At 45.3% G+C, this 27,940-nt stretch overlaps 1 protein-coding gene and 1 long non-coding RNA gene across 4 annotated transcripts in view; one reads left to right on the top strand and one right to left on the bottom strand.

The window, feature by feature from the left end:
- The window catches only part of FRMD5 (FERM domain containing 5), a 314,910-nt gene that overhangs the window by 246,547 nt on the left and 40,423 nt on the right, over positions 1-27,940 (top strand). For all 3 annotated transcript variants that reach the window (XM_055555427.1, XM_055555426.1, XM_055555424.1), the window contains exon 2: positions 25,633-25,737. In XM_055555427.1, coding sequence (XP_055411402.1) covers positions 25,633-25,737 — 105 coding nt within the window. The remainder of the gene's footprint in view (positions 1-25,632; positions 25,738-27,940) is intronic.
- Positions 57-4,183, bottom strand: LOC129633618 (uncharacterized). The gene is made up of 3 exons (XR_008705102.1): positions 4,027-4,183; positions 912-999; positions 57-294 (listed from the first exon to the last, which is right to left on the bottom strand). It is a non-coding gene; the product is annotated as an uncharacterized LOC129633618 (long non-coding RNA).

Here is a 27,940-nt window from a genome sequence, read left to right as displayed (position 1 = left end):
ACTGAAACGTTACCCTCAAGGAGTATTTGACATTTTGTAGAAATTTTAATAGACTGAAGTGAATATGTCAAAAATTCAAACATTTTAAATTCTTTCACTTATTCATACTTGACTTTAGAAGGAAGAAGAGCTTCCAGTAGATTTCTTTTTTTTTTTTTCCTTGACTTAAAAATAATGGTGGGGGTCAGAGACTCACCTCCAGGAGGACTCAGGACTTCTGCCATGATGTCCTAACAGATTTCCCAGGTGGCAGCCAGGTGTTAAAGTACCACACATTCTCAGTCCCTTTTTAGCCTGTCAACCAATTTTTGGTTATTTTAGAAAATGCCATATGGCACGGTGATTATGTATTTGGGTTCTATAGTTAAACTGCCTCATTGCAGCTACCAGCTCAGCCACTGACTGTGTACTAATCATCACATCACCAACCTTCCCTGTGCCTTAGCTTTTCCGTCTGTTTAATGGGCTTGATAATAATGCCTCTCTTACAGTTGCCATGACGATGAAGCAGTACTTGTGAAATGCTTAATGCGGGGCCTGACACACAACACTCGGTCCAAGCTGGCTTTCTTTGTGCTTCCCTCCCCGCCTCTCTTACTTATCCACCTGCAGGAGGATAAAAATGAGATGGCGGCTATTTGAAGAGCATCAGCCTGGCCGCTTTTTCGCTTTTGCTAACAGCTGGGGTCAAGGGCTTTGACATGTGATTCGGGTTTGAGTTATCTCTTAATTTTCGACTATCCCAGCTGCCTCTGCCTCATCAACAAGAAAATTTAATTTATCAAAAACTTTAACTCCCCCAGGACGACTCTCTCTCTCTCTGGCATAATGTGCCGCTGAGCTTTCTCCCTGGATCTGAGGTCTGTGCTGCCCCTGCCTTTCTGAATCGCTCTGTAAGTGATTCAGCTCACCAGTTCCCTTGACTCCGTCTCCATCATCCTTCATCATTTGTTTATTCTTCTTCCTCTTTTTCATGCCTTCTTCATTCCTGGAAACCTCCTTAAAATCAGAGATCATAAAAACCATCGTTTTAAAATCAGAATTTTAAATTTCAAATGGATTTTCTTTTGTAAATTGCTTCTTAGCACACAACACCTAAACTCTATGGGAAAGCAGTTCTAACTGTCATATTTTGCCCAACTTGAAGTTGTCAGCATGAAATTGAGATGACAGCTTTTAAATATGTGGAGTTTGGAACACAGTATAAATGGAAATTTTTGTAGCCATGCGTGGCTTTTTGTAATCTACCAGTAGTATATTTCCAAGCTAATATTCTTCACACATATGCTCAGATCCAAGATAAATATCCAGCAGCCCTCCCTGTGGAAGGCTTGCTAAAAATGAATCATTCAAGACATTTATGCCAGGAAATTTAGATTTTAAAGCATATCATACAATAAAACAAAAGTCACTTAAGTACCAGTGTTCATTAAATTCTACTCAAGTGATACATTTAAAAGCAGTCACTTCTATAGTTTTTGTTTTCTTTTGGACTTGTTCACCCCAAATTGACAAGATGGTTAGAAATTTAAAAACTTGTCCTCTTTAGCATGTGGTGAACCAGGAGAAGTAGTTTAACTACCATTTGAAATCATGTCATTCAGTATTTGAAAGACCGAAATTTCCTATGAGACTTCCAAAGTATCTACTTTAATTAGCTTTAGTGCATAAATTAATCAAGTCACCACCCAGAGTACCTCTGTCTTTAAAAATGAGCTGGGAGAGAGTTTGAGGCACAGAGAGGCGGCTGTGTGACCACCCTGTGGGCATGAAGGGAAGCGACGAGAACAGGATAAACCCAAGAGCCTCATCAGCCCCTCCGTCCCAGCCTCATGGAGCAGGACTCTTCCTTTAAAAAACCTCTTCCCTCTGCTGCCCCAGCGCCCAGACCTTCCTTCAGAGCCCAGCACAACCCAGCCTCTACTCCATTTCCCCTTCCCACCAGCTCCCAGACGTATCTTTCATGTTTTCTCTTGCATCTTACATTAATACATTAGTGACATCGGAGAGGCTGTGGGCTAGGACAAAAGAGAACGAACAGGGGCTCTGAGCCTGAAATTCCTCATGTGAAAGATGGAGAGGATTAGAAATGGTATGTGTGCATTCAGTGCCTGGTACATGGTTAGCTCAGATTCTGTCGCCCTAAAATGCTCCCCTTTCCTTCCTGTTCTTTCCACATGTCTATGAATATGCAACTGTGACAGGAGAAAGCTATTAAATGATAACTATTTACAGTCATGCTACACGCCCACACACATAGACACACCCCACCACACCACGAGGACGAGCACCCTGCCGTTGAAAAGCTGGACTGCACTGACTTTGCTGTGATGAGCAGAGAACTGGATAGAGCTGCAGATTTGAAGCAGTTGAGAGTTTTACCTCCAAAAGAGAGAGAAGGGAAAGGGGACTGGATGGGACCTGGAAGAGGGAGATGTGAGAGGGGAGGATTTGAGTTAGCTACCTGTGTAAGTGAGACTTGGGAGAAGACTTGGGGCAAGCTTTACTCTCTGTAGTGCTATGTAGCCCCCACTCCACTCCCTAAGAAATGTTCACCAGGGCTGTGTTACACTCCGGGATATTAGGAGCTGGGTGCCTGTAGTTGACCGTACATGACGCTGAAGGTGTTTTTGGTATCGGTGTCGTCCCGGTGGGCACAAAACAGCAGTGGCAGGCATCAAAGGCTCAGGTTTCAGCAGCCTCTGCCCTTCCTACTGATATTTAATGTTATAGGAAAATCTAAGTTCATATTTTTTTTAAAACTGAGACATCCTGAGTGGTAATTTAAATCAGTTCCCCTCTGCAAGTGGTAATGGCTTTGGCTTTTGTGTAGTACTCTTTCTTATTCTTTGGGTTCAGAAGCAACCTATATTTTTTGCTTTTGTGCTGGGTCTTCATCGCTGCATGGGCTTTTCTCTAGTTGTGGCAAGTGGGGCTCCTCTCTAGTCGTGGACTTCTCGTTGCAGTGGCTTCTCTTGTTGCGGGCCACGTACTTCGGTGGCTGTGGTTCCCAGGCTCCAGAGCACAGGCTCAGTAGTTGTGGCACACGAGCCCAGTTGCTCCAAGGCATGTGGGATCTTCCCACACCAGGAATTGAACCCGTGTCTCCTGCATTGGCAGGCAAATTCTTTAGCACTGAGCCACCAGGGAAGCCCTTCAGGAAAATTTTTTATTAAAAAAAAAAAAAAACAAACAGCGTCAAAATTTTTAGGAAAATTTTCTGCTTCCTTGAATGGCCAAGTACTTCCTATTGAGCTAACTCACCACAAATAACAACTATAGATGCTGGACAAAGTATAAAACACAACCACTTCAAGCCACCAGGGCATGATTGGAAAGCAGCAGAAACTCAAGGAGGGTCTACTTTGGTGGGGAGGAAATAGCAGAGGGGGATCTTCCCATTCTTTTATGGCTTTTAGCTGGAGCATTATGTCCCATTTACTGTCATGTAAGGCAGAAAAAACTCATAGAAACCATGGTTTCTATCAAACCCACAGAGGTCATAGTTTGGGATAACCACAGCAGCTGGAAAGTGGAGAAGAAAATTCTAGTAAGGAGAGACACAGATAAGGCAACCCCAGATTCTGTGCACGAATTCTCCCCAAATCTCTGGCTGACCCTTGACTATGTATGCATGCCTGGGACAGACTCCCGGGAGCCCATCTAAGCCTTAAAAACTCAAAACTTTATACCTTCTCTAGGTAGCATCTCCTTTTTTAAATGATGCAAGTAAATTCTTGGTTTATTGAGCTCTTGGTTTGGTGTGCAGCTGTGTGCTGGGGCAAGTTAAGTATGGCTGAAATTTGACTTTGAGACCATCATTTCAGATATTAGTGAAATTCCACACACACATGAAAGCATAACAAGGATGTATTTGTGTAAACATGGAACAACACAGGCCACATTCAGAGCCAAAGGTCTGTCATGCACAAAGTGGGACTTTGCCCTGAAAGAGTTGTATTAGTTTCCGAGGGCTGCTATAATAAATAATCCCAGACTGAGTGGCTGGAAACAACAGAAATTTACTTTCTCACAGTTCTAGAGACCGGAAGTTTGAAATTAAGGTGTCAACTGGGTCTTGCTCCCTCTGAAGTCTCAGAAGAATCCGTCCTTTCCTCTTGCTAGCTTCTAGCAGTTACTAGCAGCCCTGCCTCCATCTTCATCTAGCTCTTCTGTCTGTCTTCCGTCTACGCATCTGTCTCCACATGGCCTTCTTATAAGGACGCGATCCATTGAATTTAGGGCGCACCCTAATCCAGGATGACGTCATCTTAACTAGTTGCAAAGATCTTATTTCCAGATAAGGTCACATTCTAAGGTTCTTGGTGGTGGTGGTTTGGTCACTAAGTCATATCTGACTCTTTGCAACCCCATGGACTGTAGCCCACCTGGCTCCTCAGTTCATGGGATTCTCCAGGCAAGAATACTGGAGTGGGTAGCCGTTTCCTCCTCTGGGGGTTCTTCTGACCCTGGGATTGAACCCGAATCTACTGCTTGGCAAGCAGATTCTTTACCACTGAGCCACCTGAGAAACCCTCTGAGGTTCTTAATTAGACATAAATTTTTGAGGGAGTAAGGGAACTCTTTTCTACTCAGTACAGAGGTGAATAAAAAGTATTATGAAATATCCAGAACTAAGTTCTGGGTCTCAATAATCCTTAAATATTGAAGTACTCTCTCCATCTCATGAAACTCTGTTATTCAGGAAAGTATATTGTGTGTTATGATGATGAATACCTAATTACTCATGACTCATCTATATTTTAACTTTTATATGTTGTCATTAGAAGTAAAAACAGTTTAATTTTATCATTAACATTTAAAATTAAGACTCTGCTAAGTAATCCTGGCCTTCTCCTGGCTATTTCTCCCTTCCATTGTTTCAAATGAGTAAAGTTAAATGAATTTGGGGGAGAATAGGGTTATAAAGCCCTTGACATAATCTGTTCTCTAAAGCAAAGCTATTCCATTAAGGAGACCTAAATTTAGGCTGTCAAAGCCCCATAGACTGAAAAGCTGGTTGTTAAAACTTATAATGAGTTTCAGTGTTGCTGCATTTGGAAATGCCTGCATCTCAGTGGTGGCCTTTGTACTAGATTGCACTAAATTGCTCTCGGAGAGGGAGGGGGCAGTAAAGGACTCTTGTCTTTGAGGCTGTCATTTCAGAGATTATGGAATTCCATATTTTTGACCTTCACAAATTCTTAAATTGTAAATTCATAGCAGCTGTAATGGCATCACCAACTTGATGGACATGAGTTTGAGTGAACTCTGGGAGATGGTGATGGACAGGGAGGCCTGGCGTGCTGCAATTCATGGGGTCGCAAAGAGTTGGACACGACTGAGTGACTGAACTGAACTGAATTTGGGGAAAAAAAAAGTATATGGGCAGATCACCTAATGACAGATCAGAGATGACTGATTTAAAATATGTAAATCAATTTAGAAGAACCAAAGGGGAAACATCCTCTCTCACCCACCCTCCACCCCTATGCCAGCCACCCTGGCATTTTCTTAACAATATCCCTGAGTTAGAGAAAATGCAAATGAAGCTTTTGAGATTCAGCTTAAAGTGAAAACATTTTGCAGTTGTCATGGCTAATTTGATGATAAATATAAATACCAGTCAGTCTCTTAATATATTTCTTGAATAAGAATCTTAGCGATGAGAAAAACATTGCCTCCAGAGTGCCTGCTGATGGGCTAACCCTAACCCTAAATTGTGAGATGTGTTTTTGTATTTCCCCATGCCTGGAATCGACTCTCCTTGGTGTGAAAGTGATCACTGACATAACACTTGAAGTTGGTGCTGAGACTCAGCTGCTGGCGAGAGAGGAGCATCCCTGCAGGATTTTGTGCACAATTAGTCTCAGTTCTGCTGAGGCCAGTCTAAGGAAAAGGCACTCTTAATGGGATTTGTTAGATATACTTTACTACTTTTAGTTTTACAGCTTTTATTCAGTCAAGATTTCTTTTCTTGAGTGCCTGCTGTGTTTCAAGAATTAGGCATACCAAAGGAATAAGACAAGGTCCCTGTCCCCCCACCCTGCCCCCATGACAAATTAGTAGATCATTACAACGTCTTAGAGGGGTAGTATGTCCAGAATACTATGGAAGATCACAGGAGAGCACCTAAAGCTAACTTTAAAGACGTGTACAAAGCTCTGTTCATACAAACATGACTTCTATGCCTTAATAATTGAATTCAACAGTGTTACCTATAAGGAGGAAATGTATTCTAGTAAACTTAATTTTTTTAAACTAAGATTTTCCAAAACCACTGTGCTCTAAAAATAAATCAATGTAATGACTGATCTGGGAAATCTTAATTATTTCCTTAATTAACTCAGTAGTCGGGTCTTGGAAGAATTAATGATCCACTCACCAAAGTCGTTGTGATAATGCTCAGTTTAAAGATAACTTTTCAACCTATTCTCCCAGCCTCCTTACTGAACTGAAATGGTGGACCTTGTCTTCCAGTTCTACTTCTCAGTTACACCTACCTCTCTTCAAATTTGTCACTAAAACACTGTGTATCCTGCCACCTAAATATTTCTTTGATCTATCCCATTTTTATCCTCGTCATTATTATCTTAGTCTGCCTGTCCATCAAAGCTCATCTGGGGACTTCCCTGGCCATCCAGTAGCTAGGACTCTGTGATTCCACTGCAGGGGGCATGGGTTTGATCCCTGGATGGGGAGCTAAGATCTTACATGCTGGGCAGCACAGCCCACAAAAACTTGGAAATAATTAAAAAAAAAAACAAAAACCAACTCATGTGGATTATTACAGTGACTTTCTATCTGATCTTCCCTTTTGAAACAGAGAGTCATGTTCTTGTTTTTAAATGAATTTTTACTGGAGTATAGATGCTTTACAATATTGTTAGTTTCTACTGTACAGCAAAGTAAACCAGCTATACATATATCCCCTCTTTTTTTGGATTTCCTTCTCATTTGGGTCACCACAGAGCACTGAGTTGAGTTCCTGGAATTATATGGTAGGTTCTCATTAGTTATCTGTTTTATACAGAGTATCAATAGTCTATATAGGTCAATCCCAATCTCCGATTCCTCCCACCACCCCCTTCCCTCTTTGGTGTCCTTACACTTGTTCTCTATGTGTCTCTTGCTGTTTTGTAAATAAGATAACCTGTGCCATTTTCTACATTCCATATTAAGCATTTATATACAATATTCATTTTTCTCTTTCTGACTTACTTCACTCTCTTAGAGTCTTACCATCTTCTAATCCTCCACCAACATGAAACCTGCTTACATCTTATGCCCACTCAAAATCTTGGCACTCCTTGCCATTGCTGACAGAATAAAGTCCTTAGCATAGCATATGCAACCGTTCAGCACCTGACCCTTATCTTCCTCTCTGTATTTCACCTTGATCTCCTGCAACAGATCTTGTGCCATGGCAGGTGGTAAAATTCCTAGAACATGCGCTGCTCTGCACATGCCGTTCCCCGTGCGTTTCTCCCACTCGTGGGCTGGCGAGCTCTGTGCTTCCTACGGGACTGGTGTGTCAGTCCCTTCCTTTGTGAGATCTTTCTGGTAGTCTCATTCCGTCCCACTTTCCCTGCACGTACCTCTGTTATGAAATCGATCTCCTCACTGTAATGTGTGAGAAACTCTTCCCCTCGCCAAAATAAGGTTCACCTCTATGAAGGGAAAATGGAGAGGATCACCCCTTCACTCTTCATGGCTGGAGTCCTCCTGGGCAGGGAGATGAGGTATCAATCATACGGCTTCAGAAGAATTCTTACCTGAGGTGCAGGAAGGACTTGAACTTACAGAGAGGCTGCCTAGACCCCATTCCATTGGCTCTGTCCTCTTACAGTCTCATGTCACATGCTTTCCTAGGTAGGCACCTTTGATAAGTTAAAAAGAACACCTTGGAGAACAACATTAGACACTTTACCTGAGGAGAAAGACCCACAGAGCCCAATAAACTTGCCATCGATGCGTCATTTTTCTGGGGCAGCAACATGTCTTGCCATGAGCTGATAACTTCCTCTGGCCTATACTTGTATTAAAGATTAAGGATATCCGGAGTGTGCAAAGGAATAACAAGATTGATAATAGCCTTTAGGGGGATGGAAAGAACACGTGTGACCTCTCGTGTGACACCCAGCCCCTGGCTCAGCTTCCCCATCTAGGGGATTCAGGGTTCGTTACCAGCTGATCTCTAACATCCTGTGTATGAAGATTTGAAAATGTTCTGATCCCCTCAAAAAAAAAAAATCTAAAAGAAAAAAACGTAAGAAATCTGGCTTTAAATGCTGCTTATTTCTTATTCATCATTTTCAAACACTGTCGACTAAGTTATTGGTTTCCTGTTAGGTTTTGAAGAGTTTTCCCCCTTTTGTTAGCCTCACGGAAAAGCCTGGCATCGCTTTTTCCAGCAGGAAGGGCTTTCTTTTTTTGTAATTTTGATTGCGCTGGGTGTTCGTTGTGGCACACAGCCTTAGTTTCCTCACAGCATGTGGGATCTTAGTTCCCCGACCAGGGCTCAAACCCATGTCCCCTGCATTGGAAACTGGATTCTTAACCACAGGGCCACCGGAGCAGGTCCCAGGAGTGGTTTTCTGCTTGAAGCAGGCCAATAGTGCCCAGGTCTGAGAGTCATAAAAAATTTCAAGCAGTGGGCTTTAGCTATGCATTTGGACATAAAGTCCAAGAATTATAAATTCAACCCCAAAGTGCATGAAGGATGGAGCCGTAGGTTCCTTCCACAGGGGCCACAAGAGAAAAATCAATAGATGGGAGTCCAGCCTAATGGAAGCATGTGAACTCTGGGGCAAGGCAAGCCTGAATTCAAGCCCCGTATACTAGCTGTATGGGCCTAGATATGTCATTTAACTCATTAGGGCTTGGTTTTCTCTTTTGTAAAATAAGATTAATAGAAACCTTTCAAACGGAATTGTTAATACTAGAGAGAATGTTTGTAGAATGTTTTGCACATTTCTCTTAAGAAATAGTAGTTATGATTTTGGTTTTGTGTTGAGAGTGACATAATGGATTCTGATGTCCCACCCAATCCCCCGGGGGTGCTGCCATTGGCAGTGGTCCATATCGCATGATTGCCGAGGGAGGGCTATACAAGGCCTGGCTGTTTTGGTTCTGAAGGACCATTCTAGCTCCAGAGCTCAATGTGGTTCAGCCAGGTTGACACCAGGCCTGCATCACAGTTCACCTCCTCCCTCTGCCTAGTCCAGCCTTCTTGCCATGAGTGTCAATTCCACGAGCCCTCCTTAAAAACATCCTGTGTACTAAACCCCATTCCAGAGCCACTTCCTGTGTAAGCTGTGACAAGTGATAAGGCAGATATTCAATCCTGTGTTATTTATCTCCTGTTGATCTAAAGCCCAAAGATCCTGAGCATCTTGGCCAGGTGTCAGGAAGTGTTTTAGAAAGACAGGAAGAGCATCAGAAAAACTGTGAGAGAAAGAAGAAACACATAGAGACATGAAACTTGCCCGTAGGAAGATGTCTGATAATTTCCAGAACTTAAAAACATCCTAAATCCTATTCCCCATGATCCTAGGAGCAGGGCAGTGTTTCCCAACATCAGCTCCCTGAAAGGAACTTGGCTCTGAGATTCACATCAATATAATTATGTAGAAGTAATGATTAGTCTTTTCCAGTATTGAGCGTTTAATTCCCTTTCCAATGGCAGGGACCCAGCTAGAGACCTTCCTGGAAGCAGAGCTGTGTTTCCCTTTCCCTGGAAGGATCTAAGAGGACTTTTCCTAGTTCACAGCAGAATGTAAAATGACCAGACTCGTTCTGTTATAAGTTTCACGTAAATGGTCTTCACTGTCTCAGACCTGCTAGAGGCAGTTTCCAGAATTGAATGAATTCTGTTTAGTTACTCTTCCCATTTACTTTGAGCAATGGCCCTGAGTTTTTTAAATTAATTAAACTAGCGATAAATGTCTTAATAAACATTACTTTGTAAAATTACTGGATTACCCTTTTTTTTTCCCACTTCCTTTTTTAATCCTCACTTAAGACAAACCTAGAGTGTGATAACTCTGGTCAACTGAAAAGAAAATCAAAGACTCTGGGCCACAAGGGGACATGAGATCATTTAGACAGAGGGAAACTGAGGCTCAGAGAGAGAGATGATGGCACTCAGGATTCGCCTTTCCTTACTCCCTCATGCCCCAGCTCCCTGCTCAAAGCTGAACACAGAAGACTTGCCTCCCTGGCATGGAACCCATCTCATACCCATCCACTTCCCCATCCCTTGATAGAGAAGCATCTGTATCCTCGCCTAGCAAAGAGGAAGGAGAAGACTGATTGGTCATGACAGCCCAGACACAGGGCGGACTGAGAAGCTGAAGGAGCACAGATCGGGGAGGAGGCAGCAGCAGGCAGAGGTCTGGGGCGGCTCCCAGCCCACCTCCTAGACAAGAGGTCCTGCAGGCCAAGAGAGAATTGTTCTGGAACAGACTTTGGCCACTGGCAGAACTGAGGCGAGAAGGCAGCTCTTTCTCCGAATTGGGTTTGATGATACCTGCCAGCTTTATTTTCTGATGATCTAGTTCATGGCAAAAGGGCAGTGAATTTTGTGCTGCTTAGCCACTGAAAGTAGATGGTAATTGGGGACTTGAACTTTGCAGCCAGAATTGGGCAGCTGCCCACTGGAATGAAAGGCAGAATTGGGAAACCTGGCAGGGAGGGACAGAGTTCCTCTGTAGTATTAAATTTCCAAGCCGAGGGCACTGAAGTTGGGACTCTTGGTACAGGAGAACATGAAAGATAAATAAAAGTGAGAATTGTACCAACAGAGCTGGATTGTCATGGAGTTCCAATACCTACTTTCTCTCCCCCGTACTCCTGCAGGCCTTGCCCTGTAAGCTGCTGGAGACTGACAGGTGCTGGAGAAGGGCGGATCTAGTCCTGTGAGCCCCAGACCATCAGCTTTGGCATCACTGGATCTCGTTAGGCCCCCTCCAGACCCACAAAACCAGATAGTCTAGAAGAGGGGCCCAGCATTCTGTTTTAACAACTTTCTGATTCCAGTGCAGGCTCCAGTTGGCACCGCTGGTCCAGAGCATGGTATGGTGCTGAATTTATTAAGGAAACTCTGTTTTCAAGAGAGCTAGCCGTGGCCTCCTCCCTCACCTCTCCTCTCCACCCCGCTCCACCACTGACATAGCTGCTGTTGGGAGATTTGGGCTTTGCCCTTTGCTTCCCCGGGTCTCAGCATTTGCACAGTAAGCCATCTTTCCACCACCTGCTTGTCTTCTGGCCCCAGCTGTCTCACTCCTCTCCTGGGACTTCAGTTTTATTGTTGCAATGAGGTTGTCTCCACTTAGCGCTGGGAAAGGGCGTAGGGCATCCATCAGTGGGACCGTAGAGCAAGAGCCGGCCCTAGAGCCCGCGCTCAGAGTCCTGTCTGCTCTGAGGAGAGACTTTTCAAGGGAGGCCTGGCTGTCCTTCTTAGGGGAAGCAGTGAGAACGACCAGTCTGGTCCTAGCTAAGGACGCCAGCAGCTGTGAGTGACTGGGTGAACTCTGGGGAACTTGGGCATCCAAACTGGGAGCCGTAAGCTCTACTTGTCCCTCCTTCGCCCTTCACCTGCCATGAGGATGGGCAGTCATCTGCAGACTCCAGGAGGAAGTCCACTGGATTCTTTTCCCCTGTAGGTTATTAGAGAGTATAGAGTAGAATTCCCTGTGCCGTACAGAAGGTCCTTCTTAGTTGTCTGTTTCATATATAGTAATGTGTATATGTCAGTCCCAATCTCCCAATTTATCCCTTTCCCCCCGGGTAACCATAAGTTAGTTTTCCACATCCGTGACTCAATTTCTGTCTTATAAATAAGTTCATCTGTACCATTGTTTTTAGATTCCACATATAAGCAATATCATATGATATTTGTCTTTCTCTGACTGATTTCACTCAGTATGAGAATCTCTAGGTCCATCCGTGTTGCTGCAGATGGCATTATTTTGTTCTTCTTTGTGGCTGAGTAATACTCCACTGTATGTATGTACCACACCTCCTTATCCACGCCTCTGTCAGTGGACAGGTCGGTTGCTTCTGTGTCCTGGCTGTTGAAAGCAGTGCTGCAGTGAATGCTGGGGTACATGTATCTTTTTAAACTATGGTTTTCTCTGGGTATGTGCTCAGGAGGAGGATTGTGATCATATGGTAGTTCTGTATTTAGTTTTTTAAGGAACCTCCATACTGTTCTCCATAATGGTTGTATCCATTTACATTCCCACCAGCAGTGTAGGAGGGTCCCTTTTCTCTACACCCTCTCCAGCATTTATTGTTTGTAGGTTTTTTTTGCCATTTTGACCTGTGTGAGGTAATACCTTATTGTAGTTTTGATTTGCATTTCTCTATTAATTAGCAATTATTGAGCATTTTTCATGTGTTTTTTGGCCATCTGAGTGTCTTTGGAGAAATATCTATTTAGATCTTCTGCCTACTTTTTGTTTGTTGTTGTTCAGTCACTGAGTCATGTCTGACTCTTTGTGACCCCATGGCCTGCAGCATGCCAGGCTTCCCATCCTTCACCATCTCCCAGAGTTTGCTCCAACTCATATCCACTAATTCAGTGAGGCCATCCAACCATCTCATCCTCTGTTGCCCCCTTCTCCTTCTTTCCTCAGTCTTTCCCAGAATCAGGGTCTTTATCAATGAATCAGCTCTTCACATCAGGTGGCCAAAGTATTGGGAGCTTCAGCTTCCATATCAGTCCTTCCAGTGAATAATTGAGGATTGACTGGTTTGATCTCCTTGCTGTCCAAGGCTCTCTCAAGAGTTTTCTCCAGCATCATGGTTAGAAAGCATCAGTTCTTCAGTGCTCAGCCTTCTTTATGGTCTAAATCCCATATCCATATGTGACTACTGGAAAAATCATAGCTTTGACTATACGGACCTTTGTTGGCAAAGTAACGTCTCTGCTTTTTAATATGCTGTCTAGGTTGGTCATAGCTTTTCTTCAAGGAGCAAATGTCTTAATTTTGTGGCTGTAGTCACCATCTGCAGTGATTTTGGAGCCCAAGAAAATAAAATCTGCCATTGTTTCCATTTTTTTCCCCACCTATTTTCTATGAAGTGATGGGACCATATGCCATGATCCTAGTTTTTTTAATATTGAGTTTTAAGTCAGCGTTTTCACTCTCCTCTTTCACCTTCATCAGAGATTTTTGCTTGAGTTGTTTGTTTGTTGGTTGGTTTGTTTTTTGATATTGAGCTACATGAGCTGTTTATATATTTTGGATATTAATCCCTGTTGGTCACTTCATTTGCAAATATTTCTCCTCTTCTATGGGTTGTCTTTTCATTTTGATTATGGTTTTCTTTGCTCTGCAAAAACTTTTAAGTTTAATTAGGTCCCCTGTGTTTATTTTGTTTTTATTTTCATTAGGCAGGGGATCAAAAAAGATACTGTTGCAAAATTGTGTCAGAGAATGTTCTGCCTATGTTTTCCTTTAAGAGTTTTATAGTGTCTGGCCTTACATTTAGGTTTTTAATCCATTTTGAATTTTTTGTGTGTATGGAGTTACAGTGTTCCAATTTTCATTTTTTACATGGTCAGTCAGTTCAGTTGCTCAGTCGTGTCCGACTCTTTGCAACCCCATGAATCGCAGCACGCCAGGCCTCCCTGTCCATCACCAACTCCTGGAGTTCACTCAGACTCACGTCCATCGAGTCAGTGATGCCATCCAGCCATCTAATCCTCTCTCGTCCCCTTCTCCTCCTGCCCCCAATCCCTCCCAGCATCAGAGTCTTTTCCAATGAGTCAACTCTTCGCATGAGGTGGCCAAAGTACTGGAGTTTCAGCTTTAGCATCATTCCTTCCAAAGAAATCCCAGGGCTCATCTCCTTCAGAATGGACTGGTTGGATCTCCTTGCAGTCCAAGGGACTCTCAAGAGTCTTCTCCAACACCACAGTTCAAAAGCATCAATTCTTCGGCACTCAGCCTTCTTCACAGTCCGACTCTCACATCCATACCTGACCACAGGAAAAACCATAGCCTTGACTAGACGGACCTTTGTTGGCAAAGGAATGTCTCTGCTTTTCAATATGCTATCTAGGTTGGTCATAACTTTCCTTCCAAGGAGTAAGCGTCTTTTAATTTCACGGCTGCAGTCACCATCTGCAGTGATTTTGGAGCCCCCAAAAATAAAGTCTGCCACTGTTTCCACTGTTTCCCCATCTAATTTCCATGACGTGATGGGACCGGATGCCATGATCTTTGTTTTCTGAATGTTGAGCTTTAAGCCAACTTTTTCACTCTCCACTTTCACTTTCATCAAGAGGCTTTTTAGTTCCTCTTCACTTTTTACATGGTAGCCGTCCAATTCTCCCAGCACCACTTATTTAAGAGACTGTATATTGTTGCCTGCTTTGTCATAGATTAGTTGACCATAGGGATGTGGGTTTATCTCTGGACTGTCTATCCTGTTCCATTGATCTATATTTCTGTTTTTTGTGCCAGTACCAAACTGTTCTGATCACTGTAGTTTTATAGTATAGTCTGAAGTCAGGGAGCCTGATTCCTCCAGCTTCATTTTTTTCTTTCTTAAGATTGCTTTGGCTGTTCGGAGTCTTTTATGTTTCCATACAAATTGTAAAATGTTTTGTTCTAATTCTGTGAAAAATGCCATTGGTAATTTGATAGACAATACTTTGAATCTATGTATTGCTTTGGGTAGTACAGTCGTTTTGGCAATATTGATTCTTCCAATTAAAAACATGGCATAGTTCTCCATCTGTTTGTATCATCTTTTATTTCTTTCATCAGCATCTTACAGTTTCTGCATACAGGTCTTTTGCTTCCTTAGGTTTATTTCTAGGTGTTTTATTCTTTTTGATGCAATGGTAAATGGAATTGTTTCCTTGATTTCTCTCTCTGATCTTTTACCGTTAGTGTACAGGAATGTCAGAGATTTCCATGTATTAATTTTGTATCCTGCAACTTTACTGACTTCATTGATGAGTTCTAGTAGTTTTCTGGTCATGCCTTTAGGATTTTCTATGTACAGTATCATGTCATCTGCAAATAGTTAATAGTTTTACTATTTTCCTATTTGGATTCCTTTTATTTCTTTTTTTTTTTCTTCTCTGACTGCCATGGCTAGGACTTTCAAAACTATGTTGAATAAAAGTGGTGAGAATGAGCACCCTTGTCTTATTCCTAAACTTAGAGGAAATGCTTTCAGTTTTTCACTGTTGCGAATGTTAGCTGTCAGTCTGTTGTATGTGGCTTTTATTATGTTGTGGTAGATTTCTGGAGAAACCTCTATGCCCACTTTCTGGAGAGTTTTTAACATAAATGGATGCTGAATTTTATCAGAAGCTTTTTCTGCATTTATTGAGATGATCATATGGTTTTTATTCTTCAGTTGGTTAATGCAGTGTATCTCATTGATTTGCATATATTAAAGAGTCCTTATGGACATGAGTTTGGATAAACTCCAGGAGTTGGTGATGGACAGGGAGGCCTGGGGTGCTGTGGTTCATGGGGTCACAAAGAGTCAGACACAACTGAACTGAACTGAAAGAGTCCTTGCATCCTTGGAATAAATCCCACTTGATCATGGTTTATGATCCTTTAAATGTGTTGTTGGATTTGGTTTGCTAGTATTTTGTTAAAGATTTTTATGTCTGTTTTCATCAGTGATATTGGCCTATAATTTTCTTTTTTGTGATATCTTTTGTTTTGGTATCAGGGTAATGGTGCCTTGAAGAATGAGCTTGGAAGTGTTCCTTAGTAATTTTTTGGAAGACCTTCATAAGGATAGATGTTAACTCTTCTCTAAATATTCGATAGAGCTCACCTGTGAAGCCGTCTGGTCCTGGACTTTTGTTTTTTGGGGGAGTTTTTAAATCACAGTTTCAATTTTAGTACTTGTGATTGGAATGTTCATATTTGCTATTTCTTCCTGCTTTAGTCTTGCAACTTTGTACCTTCCTAAGAATTTGTGCATTTCTTCGAGGTTGTCCATTTTATTGGCCTATAGTTGCTTGTAGTAGTCTCTTATGATCTTTTGTATTTCTGTGCTTCCCTTGTAACTTCTTTTTTGTTTCTAATTTTCTTGATTTGAGACCTCTTTTTTTCTTGATGAGTCTGGCTAAAGGTTTATCAATTTTGTTTATCTTTTTTAAGAACCAGATTTTAGTTTCATTGATCCATTCTATTGTTTTCTTCATCTCTACTTTCTTTCTATTCTGATCTTTATGATTTCTTTTCTTCTACTAACTTTGAGTTTTATTTGTTCTGCCAAGCCTCTGAAGGGTTTGGGTTAATTGCATATATTTGATATTTTCTACTTCTGACCTTGTCTGTGAGAAATAACTTTGGGATAAGGAGAAGATGCAAATCTGTGGCTTGAGAGCCCCTGGAGAACATTTCCAAAGTGGTGGCCATCCCCGCCAGCTCAGGGGTGCTGCAAAGGTTGACGTGTAGCCAGACCCCACCTGAGTGTTCTTGTCTGGGGAGAACACAGCCTCGTCTCTAAGGCCTTGTCATGTACAAGTCCACTCCGCCTAAAGGAAGAAGAGCTTACAGGAGGCAGAGGAAGTTAGTTGGAAAAATGCACAGGGTCCTTATGCCTGTTATGTCTCTGGTTTTGTTATGTCTCAGTAATCCTTTGAGAGATGTAGTGTTAACCTTGTTTTGTAGCTAAAGAAACAGAAGCTCAGATAGATTAAGGGACAGGTCCAAGGTCACAAGCTGAGGAATGTCAGAGCAGGGCTTTGGCTCCAAGCCCAGGGCTCATCCTCAGTGACTCTTCCCAGGGCCCTTCCCCTCTCTGCTCTCTTTGCCTCCACCTCAACTCCAAGGGAGTACAAGTGACCTGATAGGAAAATTGAAAAGGAGATTGTACCAGGACTCAGAAATCCTGGCCTCCTTCATCACGGGATGCGTCCCGCTCAGAATTCACCACGTTTGTTGGTAGTAGCCAATAAACAGTTTCCCGCTGAGGGTCAGAGAGGCCGAGGGACAGGCTGCAGGATTATGAGAACCAGTGAGGATGTGAGCTTGACGCAGCGCTCCTGACCCTGGCCACACAGGCCACTCCTCTTAACCCCAGAAATTCCTGGGCTTGACAAACAGCATGTGCATTTGTCCTTTGGGGAAAAAAGACAATAAAATGTATTGTCAGTTTACTGTCTTTAGGGTTGGGTGCAAGGGGATGTCTGTTTTTTTTTAAGTAATTTGTTTTTTTAATTTGTTTTATTGAAGTACAGTTGATTTGCGATGTTGTGCTAATTTCTGCTGTACAGCACAGTGATTCAGTTATGCATATATACATTCTTATTCATATTATTTTCCATTATGGTTTATCACAAGATATTGAATATAGTTCGCTGTGCTATACAGCAGGACCCTGGTGTTTATCCATTCTGTATATAACAGTTTGCATCTGCTAATCACAGACTCCCCACCCATTCCCCCTCCTCCCTCGCCCTTGGCAACCACAAGTCTGTTCTGTCAGTCTGTGAGTCTGTTTCTGTTTCATAGATAAGTTCCTTTGTGCCATGTTTTAGATTTCACATAAAAGTAATATCGTATGGTATTTGTCTTTCTCTGACTCCACTTAGTATGATCATCTCTAGATCCATCCATGTAGCTGAAGTGGCAGAATCCCCTCCTTTCATGCCTGAGTAGTATTCCCTTGTGTATGTGTAGCATGTCCTCTTTACCCATTCGTGGGTCAGCAGACATTTAGGTTTCCGCGTCTTGACTGTTGTGAATAGCGCTGCTGTGAGTGTAGGGGGGCCTGTCATCTTCTTGAGTTGTGTGTGCCTAGTCTCTCAGTTGTGTCCAGCTCTTTGCGACCCCAGGGACTGTAGCCCACCAGGTCCCTCTGTCCATGGGGATTCTCCTCCAGGCAAGAATACTGGAGCGGGTTGCCATGCCCTCCTCCAGGAAATCTTCCCAACCCAGGGACCAAACTCAGATCTCCAGCACTGCCGGCAGATTCTTTACCGTCTTTTGAATTGTAGTTTTGTACAGATGTGTGCCCAGGAGTGGGATTGCTAGATCACGTGGCAACTCTACTTTTAGTTTTTTCCGTTTTTTACAATAATTTATGTATTTGGCTGTGCTGGGTCTTAGCTGCAATGTGCAGGGTCTTTCACTGCTGTGCACAGACTCCAGTTACGCTGCATGGGCTTCAGTAGTTGTGGCATGAGGGCTAAGTTTCTCAAACCCATGTCCCCTGCGTGCAGGGTGAATTCTTAACCACTGGACCAACAAGGAAGACCCTATTTTTAGTTTTTTGAAGAACTTCCGCACTCTTTTCCGTAGTGGCTGTACCAGTTTACATTCCAAGGGAGTGTTTATTTGCCCCCCAAATGCTGGGCTTTCCTTACAAATTATCTGACATCTGACGTCATGTTGTAGAGAAGGCATAGTTTTATGAGAGGGTGTGTGTGTGAGAGAGAGACAGAGAGAGAGAATATGAGCTTCACACAAAATGCTGAGTTGTTGTCCCCCCCGCCCCCCATAAGCTTGGCTGAGTTTTTGTAATTCTATAGCTGTGACATGACTAGTCCACTGAGATATTCAACTGGCTGGAAAAATACAACTGAAACTTATGCAATGAGCAGCAAGAAACAATGACACTTCTAAGAGTCACTTTACTATAAAGGTGGCCTCGCTGTAGGAAAGATGGACACGCTTGCTCTTTTTCAGGCTCAGCTCAGATTTTTTTTTCTTTCTGGTAACTTCCCCAAGTACAAGGAATCCACACAGGAGCAGGGGTGCCTTGGCTGTGGAAACATCATCACTGATAACTCAATAAGTCTAGCGCTGTCCTTAACCCTGCTCTTACGAGCTGACAGCCGCTTTGAGGGGTCTGCTCAGAGATCCTAATCGCCCCTGTGGAGTCTGGCTTGGGCCATCTGTGCTGACAGAACATGCAGCCCTCCCTCTTGTGACGCTGACTTGGGCACGGTGACCTCTGTGTTGCAGATGGAATGTGTTTGCCCTGCCCTGTGTGCAAGTCCTCTGCCCACCACACCTCATGGTGCTGAGCTCGGCCAGTTCTCTGACCCGAGCCAGGACTGCCAGCGGGGCTCCCTGAGGCTCCACGCCTGGCATCGAAACCTACAGATAGCTCTTTGCATCATGGAAAGCACCCTGACTCTCTCAGTCCTGCCTGTTGAGTGGGGAGGAGCGGGCTATTGGTTCAAGAAGGCGCTGCGTTTGTTAAGGACTAGCCGGGCAGGTGGCTGCAGGAGTCCAGGTGCGTGCCATTCCTTCTCCATCTGAACTCCAACTTCCCTCCTTAGGCCCTCGTCTCTCCCCACAGGAGCCACATAGCCACTGGTCCCAGTGCAGTGCTGGGACCTCCTGGTGCTACAGTCTAGATACCAAGTGCCTACATGGGCCCCAGCCTTGCTGCCAAGCCCTGGAGTCTGTCTCCGCTGAGAGTCAGGAGCGAGGGCTCCTCTCCGGCCCTGCGCTGAGCTGCCCGGCATTTCTCCATGGAGCTGAACATCTCCCCCAACCCCCATCTCCTCTTGGAGGGAGCCGGCTGCTTGTCTAGCTGCAGCCTCAGCAGTTCCTGGACATATTTTGTTGGTTTACCACTAAGCAAGAAAAGTGGGCTCCTGGGCCCGGAGCTTGGCAGGAGTTCGGGCCCTTCAAAGAAAATGGAAAGTGCAGCGGTGAAGAAATCCAGTGCCCTGCTGGTTGTGTCTGTGCCCCTCTCCTCCCTGTGCCCCAGAAGCCCGGCCGCTGTAGTGTGTGAACACCAGGGCAGAACGGCACCCCGGGAATTGATTCACACTTCCCGCTCCGCGTGCTCGTGCCCCAGCCCTGAGAAGATGAGCTACCGTGGCTGTCCCCCTGTGACATTAAAGTGCTTTCTCTCAGCATCTGCTCCTGAACCCGGCAGCTGGCAGCGCCCGCGTGCCCTTGGAGGACACAGATAAGAAAGCCAGTCTTGGGCCCACAAGAAATGTAAAGTTAGGTCAGAACAGAGGCTGGGGTTTCCTCCCACCCTTGGTGCCTCATCCCACCCCAAGGACAGCTCATTCCATCCACTCTTGTTCCCTCCATTCTGGCATGGCCTTTCCACACCCCTGGACTCTTGTGTTTTGGGGACAGGGAAGCTGGTGCCACCTCCTGCAACCCTCCATCTCCCCTCTGCCTTCTCGAAGGGCCATGAAGCCATGGCAGCTCCCCTTAACCGCCTGGGACCCAGGATCTGAGGAGGTTGTGGTGTCTCTTGCCCTCTTCATGACTCAGGTAGTTGGCACTTACAGTCTGCCTGCCTTCCGGGTAAGTGGGATTGCACAGGGTGAGGCCCAGTGAGTAGGGGGCTTTCTACATGTTAGCCCCTCTGATCAGAGTGCACCAGGCCAGAGTCCCTGGGATCAACCCTGTGATGGGTTAAAAAAAAAAAAAGCTGTTCTCCTGCCCAGGGCTATTGATTGTGAGGCAGAAAATGTGGTGAACCTTGAACAGGTTAGGTCGCTGTCCCAAGCCTGCCTGCTGCCTTCACTGGACAATAGATAAGCCATGGAGAATCAGACCAGGCACTCCAGGAAGGCGCCTGAATTCTCCAGACCTCAGAGTTGCAGAGCGGTTCCAAGAGGCTCATGCATCATTCTGGGCACCGTCTAGACAGAATTAAGAGGTGGCCTGTCTATGCACTACATTTTTAAATATGTGTGTAGGTACTACTATGGTTCATAAAATGTAAATTTATGTTTTAGATGGGTGCTTCATGCGCTGTTTTGCCCTTACTCATGTCCTTGTGAGGAGAATAACCTCCGAGATTTAGCTGGATTCAGGTGCTCTGCCTCAGCTCGCTTGTCCCGAAGATAAACGGCCTCGGGCTTAGAGCCCCGACTCTGTGACTAAACAGTAATCACCTGTCAGCGTGAGCGCCTGTTTCCCCAGTGTAATCAATGGCTCAACATCCAGCTCAGAGCACCCGGGTGAGAGTAGCGCCAGGGCGACTGCGGCCAAGGGGAAAGGAGGTGGGCTCACTGGGCTTTGCCATCCCACCGGAGGAGAAGGCTGGCTGCCAGAGAGTAGTCCAGAAAGCCCCAGCTTAAGGCGGGGAGACCACAGAGAGGGACTCCTAGGACACGGCGGGCATCTGTCAGTGCAGGCCAGGAAGTTTTCAATCTCCAAACACTAGGCCCTGCCAGAGGTCTGTTGTGGGAACCCACCACGAGTTCCACCTGAATGTGACTTCCCCCAGAGGCCGCCTGGGGCCCGGCCACCAGCCACAGGCCCAGTGCTCCAAGGGAGGGGTCACTTCATGGTGGGGAGCAGGGCTTTCACCAGATGCTGGGAAATAGAAAAAACTCTTTTGTACTGATATAAACAATGTACATGTGTGGCTGTTATTGTTGTTTTTTGTGACTACCTGGAGAAAAGCCAGTGCTTCCTTTTTCTTCCTGTGAAGTGGAACAACTCCAAGGTTGGATCTACTGAACTTAACGTTCTTACCAGCTAAGAGCCATGCAAGTGTATTTGAGCCACCAACTCATGTGACTGAGTTATTTTTATGGAAGACATGGTTCTTATTTAAAAGTCCATGTGATTTCTATCACAGAAGCACGATTTCCCCATGGCTGCCTCGGGCTCCTGTGCTAATATGGTTGTTGTGTGCAAAAAAGCCAACTTCTTCAGCTATTAAAATTCCCCCTCAGGGCCAGGGAGGAGAAGGCAATGGCACCCCACTCCAGTACTCTTGCCTGGAAAATCCCATGGATGGAGGAGCCTGGTAGGCTGCAGTCCATGGGGTCACTAAGAGTCAGACACGACTGAGCGACTTCACTTTCACTTTTCACTTTCATGCATTGGAGGAGGAAATGGCAACCCACTCCAGTGTTCTTGCCTGGAGAATCCCATGGACAGAGGAGCCTGGTGGGCTGCCGTCTGTGGGGTCGCACAGAGTCGGACATGACTGAAGCGACTTAACAGCAGCAGCAGCAGCAGGGCCAGGGAAGTTAAGAATCCACCTGCCAGTGCAGGAGACACAGGTTCCATCCCTGGTCCAGGGAGATCCCACACACCAAGGGCCAGCTAGACCTGTCTGCCAAGACTGCTGAGCCCACATACCCTAGAGCCCAGCTCCACAACAAGAGAAGCCACCATAATGAGAAACCTACAACTAGAGGAAGCCCAGGTGCAGCAATGAAGACCCAGCACAGTCTAAATAAATAATAAATCTAAAAAACTCACCCCAGGATAGACAAATGAGGGGTGTGGGATTAACAGACGACTATAGGGCTTCCCTCATAGCTCAGTTGGTAAAGAATCCGCCTGCAGTGCAGGAGACCCTGGTTCAATTTCTGGGTCAGGAAGATCCCCTGGAGAAGGAAATAGCAACCCACTCCGATATTCTTGCCTGGAGAATTCCCATGGACAGCGGAGCCTGGCAGGCTACAGTCCATGGGGTTGCAAGACTCAGGCATGACTTAGCGACTAAACCACCACCATATATAAAATAGGTAAGCAACAGGGATATATTACATCATGCAGAGAATTATACCCATTACCTTGTAATAACCTATCATGAAGTATAACCTGCCAAAATGCTGAATCACTCTGCTGTTCACCTGAAACTAACATAATCTAATAAATCAACTATACTTTGATTAAAAAAAAAAAAGAAACCCCTCCCCCAGCTGATCACAGTGTAGTAGCCAGCTTGGTACAAAGGAAAATTTGTAGAGAAAAATGTTCATAATATGCACTGTCTCTTAGTATTCCATTTCAGTTGCTTTGAGAGAGAGAATAAGTACAGGACATGCTGCTTGAGATAGGGTTAAGCCTATTTCCTCCGTTTAAAAATGAGTTTAAGCTCTTCTCACCCTCAGGTGGATCAGTAAGAGTTGACAGCCATGCCCACAATGACCGTTGTTCTTAGAGTCCTTTGAAAGACCTGGTTTTATGGCCCGTCAGGCTGAAGTTCCAGGGTGATTCACGACAAGGCTCTGTTGTGAGAGTAGCTTTTTCTGGTGGGAGACCCGAGGGTGTAAGAATGGGGACCGCTGCCTCAGGGTTGTGTCATGGTGGGGGAGCGCGAGGCCCGCAGAAGAGGCGGGAGAGGTGCCCACGTTGCCTCAGGGCTGTGTCATGGGAGGGAGCGCGAGGCCCGCAGAAGAGGAGGGAGAGGTGCCCACGTGCCACCACCTTCCTTAGTTGAGCTGTCCCCTCGCTCATCCTTCCAGTCCTGCAAGGATAAGCTTCTTAATATACACGCTGAGAGATTTGCTATCCTGCCCTAGTTCTTTTTGAAAAGTATCAGGTGAGCTGGCAGAAGGGAAATAGTGAGGGGTAAACTATTTTCTTTTATATTTTTAAAATGTATTTTTATTTATTTGGCTGTACCGCGTCTTGGATGCAGCATGCAAACTCTTAGTTGTGGCATGTGGAATCTAGTTCCCCTTCTAGGGATAGAACCGGTCCCCATGCATTGGGAGCATGGAGTCTTAGCCATGGGACCATCAGGGAAGTCCCTGAGGGGTAAATATTCTGAAGAGGTCTTGAAGATCTGCCCATTCTTGGAGCAGGGCCAGGCCCTCCCATAACACCCCATGGCCTTGGGCCTTGCCCCAGGTGAGATGGTTCGGATCTTACAAGACCACCTTGATTTCGATGCAGCACTAAACACAGATCCACCAGAGACGAGCATCTTGGCTGAGCTGCGGAAACCACTGGGGAGAGGCCCAGAGACGCTGCCTTGCAGAGCTCAAGTGTCAGGACAGTGTCAGACGCTGTCCTGACACTCACCTGCAAGCCATTCTCCTCCCAGCTCATTCCAGGCAGGTCCCTGAAGAAGAAGGTTATGGGTTTAGAAGCGAGGGACTTAATTTCCTGACATTCTGTAAAACCTTCTGGCCACCCCCTCCACCTGCTATTCATTGATTCAGCAAATAAGCATTGAGGACGTCCCTGCCATTTGCCAAGCCCTGTGCTGGATTCTGGGGGATGGCTTCTGCCCTCATGAAAACTGTAGTCTAGAAAGGGAGCAGATGATACATCAGTAAACAAATAATGAACAGTACACTGACAGGCTGGTCAGGGCCATGAAGGAAATAAACAGGATAAACAAAGGACCTATGAAGAGACGAGGAGGGATCATTCTGTAGGGGAAAGACTTCTCTGCACCAGAGACATCTGAGCTGAGACCTCAGGGAGATGAGTGGAGGGAGGGCATCCCAGGCAGAGAGGACGCAAAGATGCAGAAGAGCCTTGGCATGCTCAGGAGTGGGGAGACTGTGGCCGGAGAGGAGGGAGAATGGTTTGGGGGAGTTCAGAGAGGAGGCCAGAACCAGGTTATGCAGGGCCTTGAGGCCATGGTCAGAGTTTGGATTTTGTTCTGATAGCAAGACAGGCCCCTTGCTGACAGCGTTAGGCAGGAGCGATAATATAGTTAAAGATCACGGGGTGCTCACTGCAGTTCAAACCTGTGAGGCTCATGTATATGTGCTGCTATAGGAAGAATCACAAGAGACCCTACGTGGGGAAAAATCCCAAGAAACAGAACACAGTATAAAATATGCCGCTGACGTTTTTTTTTAAAGAGAAGATGTATATGTATATATCAGCTTGCTCGGGTATAAAATATAACCACATTAAGGATACACAAGAAAAGAAGAAGAAAGAGGATCCAAGTTTGAGATGAACTTTTGGGAAGAGAACTTCTAACATAGTGTATTTCAAATTGTAGGTCACAACTCAGGAGACGTTCTGAAATTACCATAGTGAAGTCACAGATAGCACTTAAAATATCAACCTACATCTTGCATAGTAAGGAGAGCATTTTGTGAAAGTTGTTTTAATTATTTATGTGTGTAGATACATAACGCATGTTCATGTATATAAATGACACGTACACACATTCATGTACATATGTGTACATGTGTTGGCTTTCAGTATAAAATGTTTTAAACTAAGCGTTACAGTTGAAAATATATCTTAAGGATCTTCATGGTGGAAAAGTTGAGAAATGTGACTTAGTGATTTTTCACGAAGTCGTCTTTACTTCTGTCTTAGTTTCCTCATCAGGCTTCTCTTACAGATAATCCTCTTCAAATTCAAAAAAGAAAAAAGTCAAAACCAAAAAAAAAAAAAAAAAAGATACCCAAGAAGCTCCTGGGGTGGGGAGTGAGGTCCAAGGGAGACTTACTCTTCGTAGTATATGCTTTTGTATGGTTGAATATCTTACTATGTACCTGCATTACTTATTCAGTTAAAAAAAAAAAAGTTTGTCTAAATGGTGGTCACCCTGGCCGCCATGTGGAGCAAGGGCGAGCCCAGAAACAGAGGACCGGCTAGAAGGCTCTGGCCGGGGCCGCGGTGAGAGACGGTGTCTTCACCTGTGGGGTGGGTGATGGGGATGGAGACAAGCTAGACTCAGCATGTTCCACCCGACGGGGACTGGGCCTACCTGAATCTATCTGCCTTATCTTTGTGGAAGGAAGGGTTCTTGGGCTCCTTCCAGGTGCTAAAAGCTTCAGAATTCCCAAGAATGTTGAATCCATCACAACGTGGAGGACATGGTTATGGACATGTATCCCTTTCATATCCTCACGGAACTGTCACAAGTGACCTTTAATGACCCTCAAAACACAATTACACTGTTTCTCAGTGGAGCTTGCTTTCTTTGCAGAGAGATGCCAAAGGCCAATACCTGTTTGACCTTCTCTGCCACCACCTGAATCTACTGGAGAAAGACTATTTTGGGATCCGCTTTGTGGACCCTGATAAGCAGCGGGTAAGTCCATATTCAAAGCATGGATGGGGGAGAGCATCGGTCAGTAAGCCTGAGGCACTAATCGTCATCTATGTTCAGAGCTTAGCCTCACGAGTCAGGGGACCAGCTGGACCCTGCAGTTGGATATCATCTCTTCGGATCATATTGTGAGACCTAGAACACCCCGCAGCAGAGCTCACCAGGCGTGCTCCATCGATTGCTAGACACTGAAATGGCAACCTGGAGAGCTGAAGTTGTTGTTGCTGTTCAGTTGCTTAGTCGTCTCCGACTCATTGCGACCCCTTGGACTGCAGCACACCAGGCTTCCCCGTCCTTCGCTATCTCCTGGAGTTTGCTCAAAGTCACGTCCATTGAGTCAATGATCATCCAACCATCTTGTCCTCTGTCGCCCCTTCTCCTCTTGCCCTCAGTCTTTGCCAGCATCAGGGTCTTTTCCAGTGAGTCAGCACTTTGCATCAGGGAGCCAAAGTATTGAAGCTTCAGCTTTAGCATCAGTCCTTCCAGGGAATATTCAGGGTTCATTTCCTTTAGGATTGACTGGTTTGATCTCCTTGCTGTCCAAGGGACTCTCAGGAGTCTTCTCCAGCACCACAGTTTGAAAGCATCAATTCTTTGGTGTTCAGCCTTCTTTATGACTATAGTCCAGCTCTCACAGCCATACACTACAAATGGAATAACCACAGCTTTGACCATACAGACCTTTGTCAGCAAAATGACATCTCTGCATTTTAATATGCATGAGAGCTCAAGAGATTTGCCCAAAGCTGCCCAGTTAGAGGCAGAGCAGCTGGGCTGGTGTGGTGGCCGCAGAGCCCAGGTCACAGGCTGAGGCTGTCCTGCCCCTTCCCTGGTAAATGGGCACGCTCGCCTTGGTCTGGTTAGGAGGGGCCTTGCCTGAGTCCCACAGCAACCCTCCCCGAGCAGGACAGAGGTGGAGCCCAACTGACACAGGCTTTTCGGCCCTTGCAAATCCTGCAGTTCTTCACCTTCCAAAGACAGTGGCGTGTGAAGAAAAAAGGGTAAAATGTATCCTGTTCAAGGGTGAAGTGTGTCCTGTCCATTGTTTTTCACTTAGAATGTGTTTGAGGAGAAAAAGAGAGTGTGTTGAGATTACAGAGATTTAATAAAAGGAGACAGAGAAAAATAAAGAAAAGGAGAAATAAACTTTGATGGAGTGGCTGCCATGTGCCAGGCTCCACACTGGGCACACCCCTAGACCTTTGAGCCGATGGATGTTGAGCGCTGAGGTGTTAGCATGCACGAAGCTGAGAGCTTCACATAAGTTACTGGATCCTTCCCATGAATGAGATGTGTACTGGCAGTTGACCATCCACTCTCCAGATGAATGAACAGTCTCCTGACAGGTTACCTAACTTGCCCAAGGCAAATGACAAAGCCTGTCTCCTGCTCAGACCTGCCTGATGCCAGAGCCTGTGTGGTTTCTGGGGTTCTCTGCTGAATTCCTGCTCTATGGCCTCTAAAGTGACCTGATTCTGTGCCTTTGTTGAGGGTTTAAGCCGAGCAGGGAGGCTTGCAAGGGTCGTTGAGCATTGTGAGGAAATGGACCAGTAGAGAATTGTCCTTCTGTATCTACTGATCACAGTAGAGATGGAGGAGGTGAGCTCCCTGGCTCCCCCTAGACCCCTTCCCCTGAGCACCAGGGAGGCAGAACCTGGCGCTCACACCCATGCTGTCCCTGCCCACTTTTCAGGGGTCTCTGTAGGGTCTGGGATTCCTCTGGCCACTCTTGGATGAGCTACCCTCATTCCCCATCCCCTTTTGCCCCTCAGGCCCTGGGCTCATCCTGATCTCAGCCTGCCCTTCAAGCCTCCCAAATCTGAAGACTGTACCACACCGGTCCACTCACCCAAATACAGGTGGAAGCTCCTGTCTCTGAACCTTCTTTTTACTCTTCTCCTAACCCCACCTCCCCAAGCCAGTGTTATCAATTTGCTAGTGATTCTGGGACCTGGATTTAGCCAGACAGCTGCAAAAGGTCACCCTGGCCCTCACCATATTTGGGGGGATGCTGTCAAGATTTTTCTGCCAGATCCTTGAAGTCTCTCAGAAAAAGCTTTCCACTGCCTGCCCACCCCTCTGAGTCTCCTCCAGCCTCACTTCTTTCAGGAGTCTCACTCCAGTACAAACTCTGCTCTCCACCTATTGCCAAGAGGAGTAGCCTCTTGTGTTCAGCCTCTCTGCC

The sequence above is a fragment of the Bubalus kerabau genome, chromosome 19, assembly GCF_029407905.1.
Source record: "Bubalus kerabau isolate K-KA32 ecotype Philippines breed swamp buffalo chromosome 19, PCC_UOA_SB_1v2, whole genome shotgun sequence".
Taxonomy (NCBI): domain Eukaryota; kingdom Metazoa; phylum Chordata; class Mammalia; order Artiodactyla; family Bovidae; genus Bubalus; species Bubalus kerabau.
This window is presented reverse-complemented; position numbering and strand designations above follow the sequence as displayed.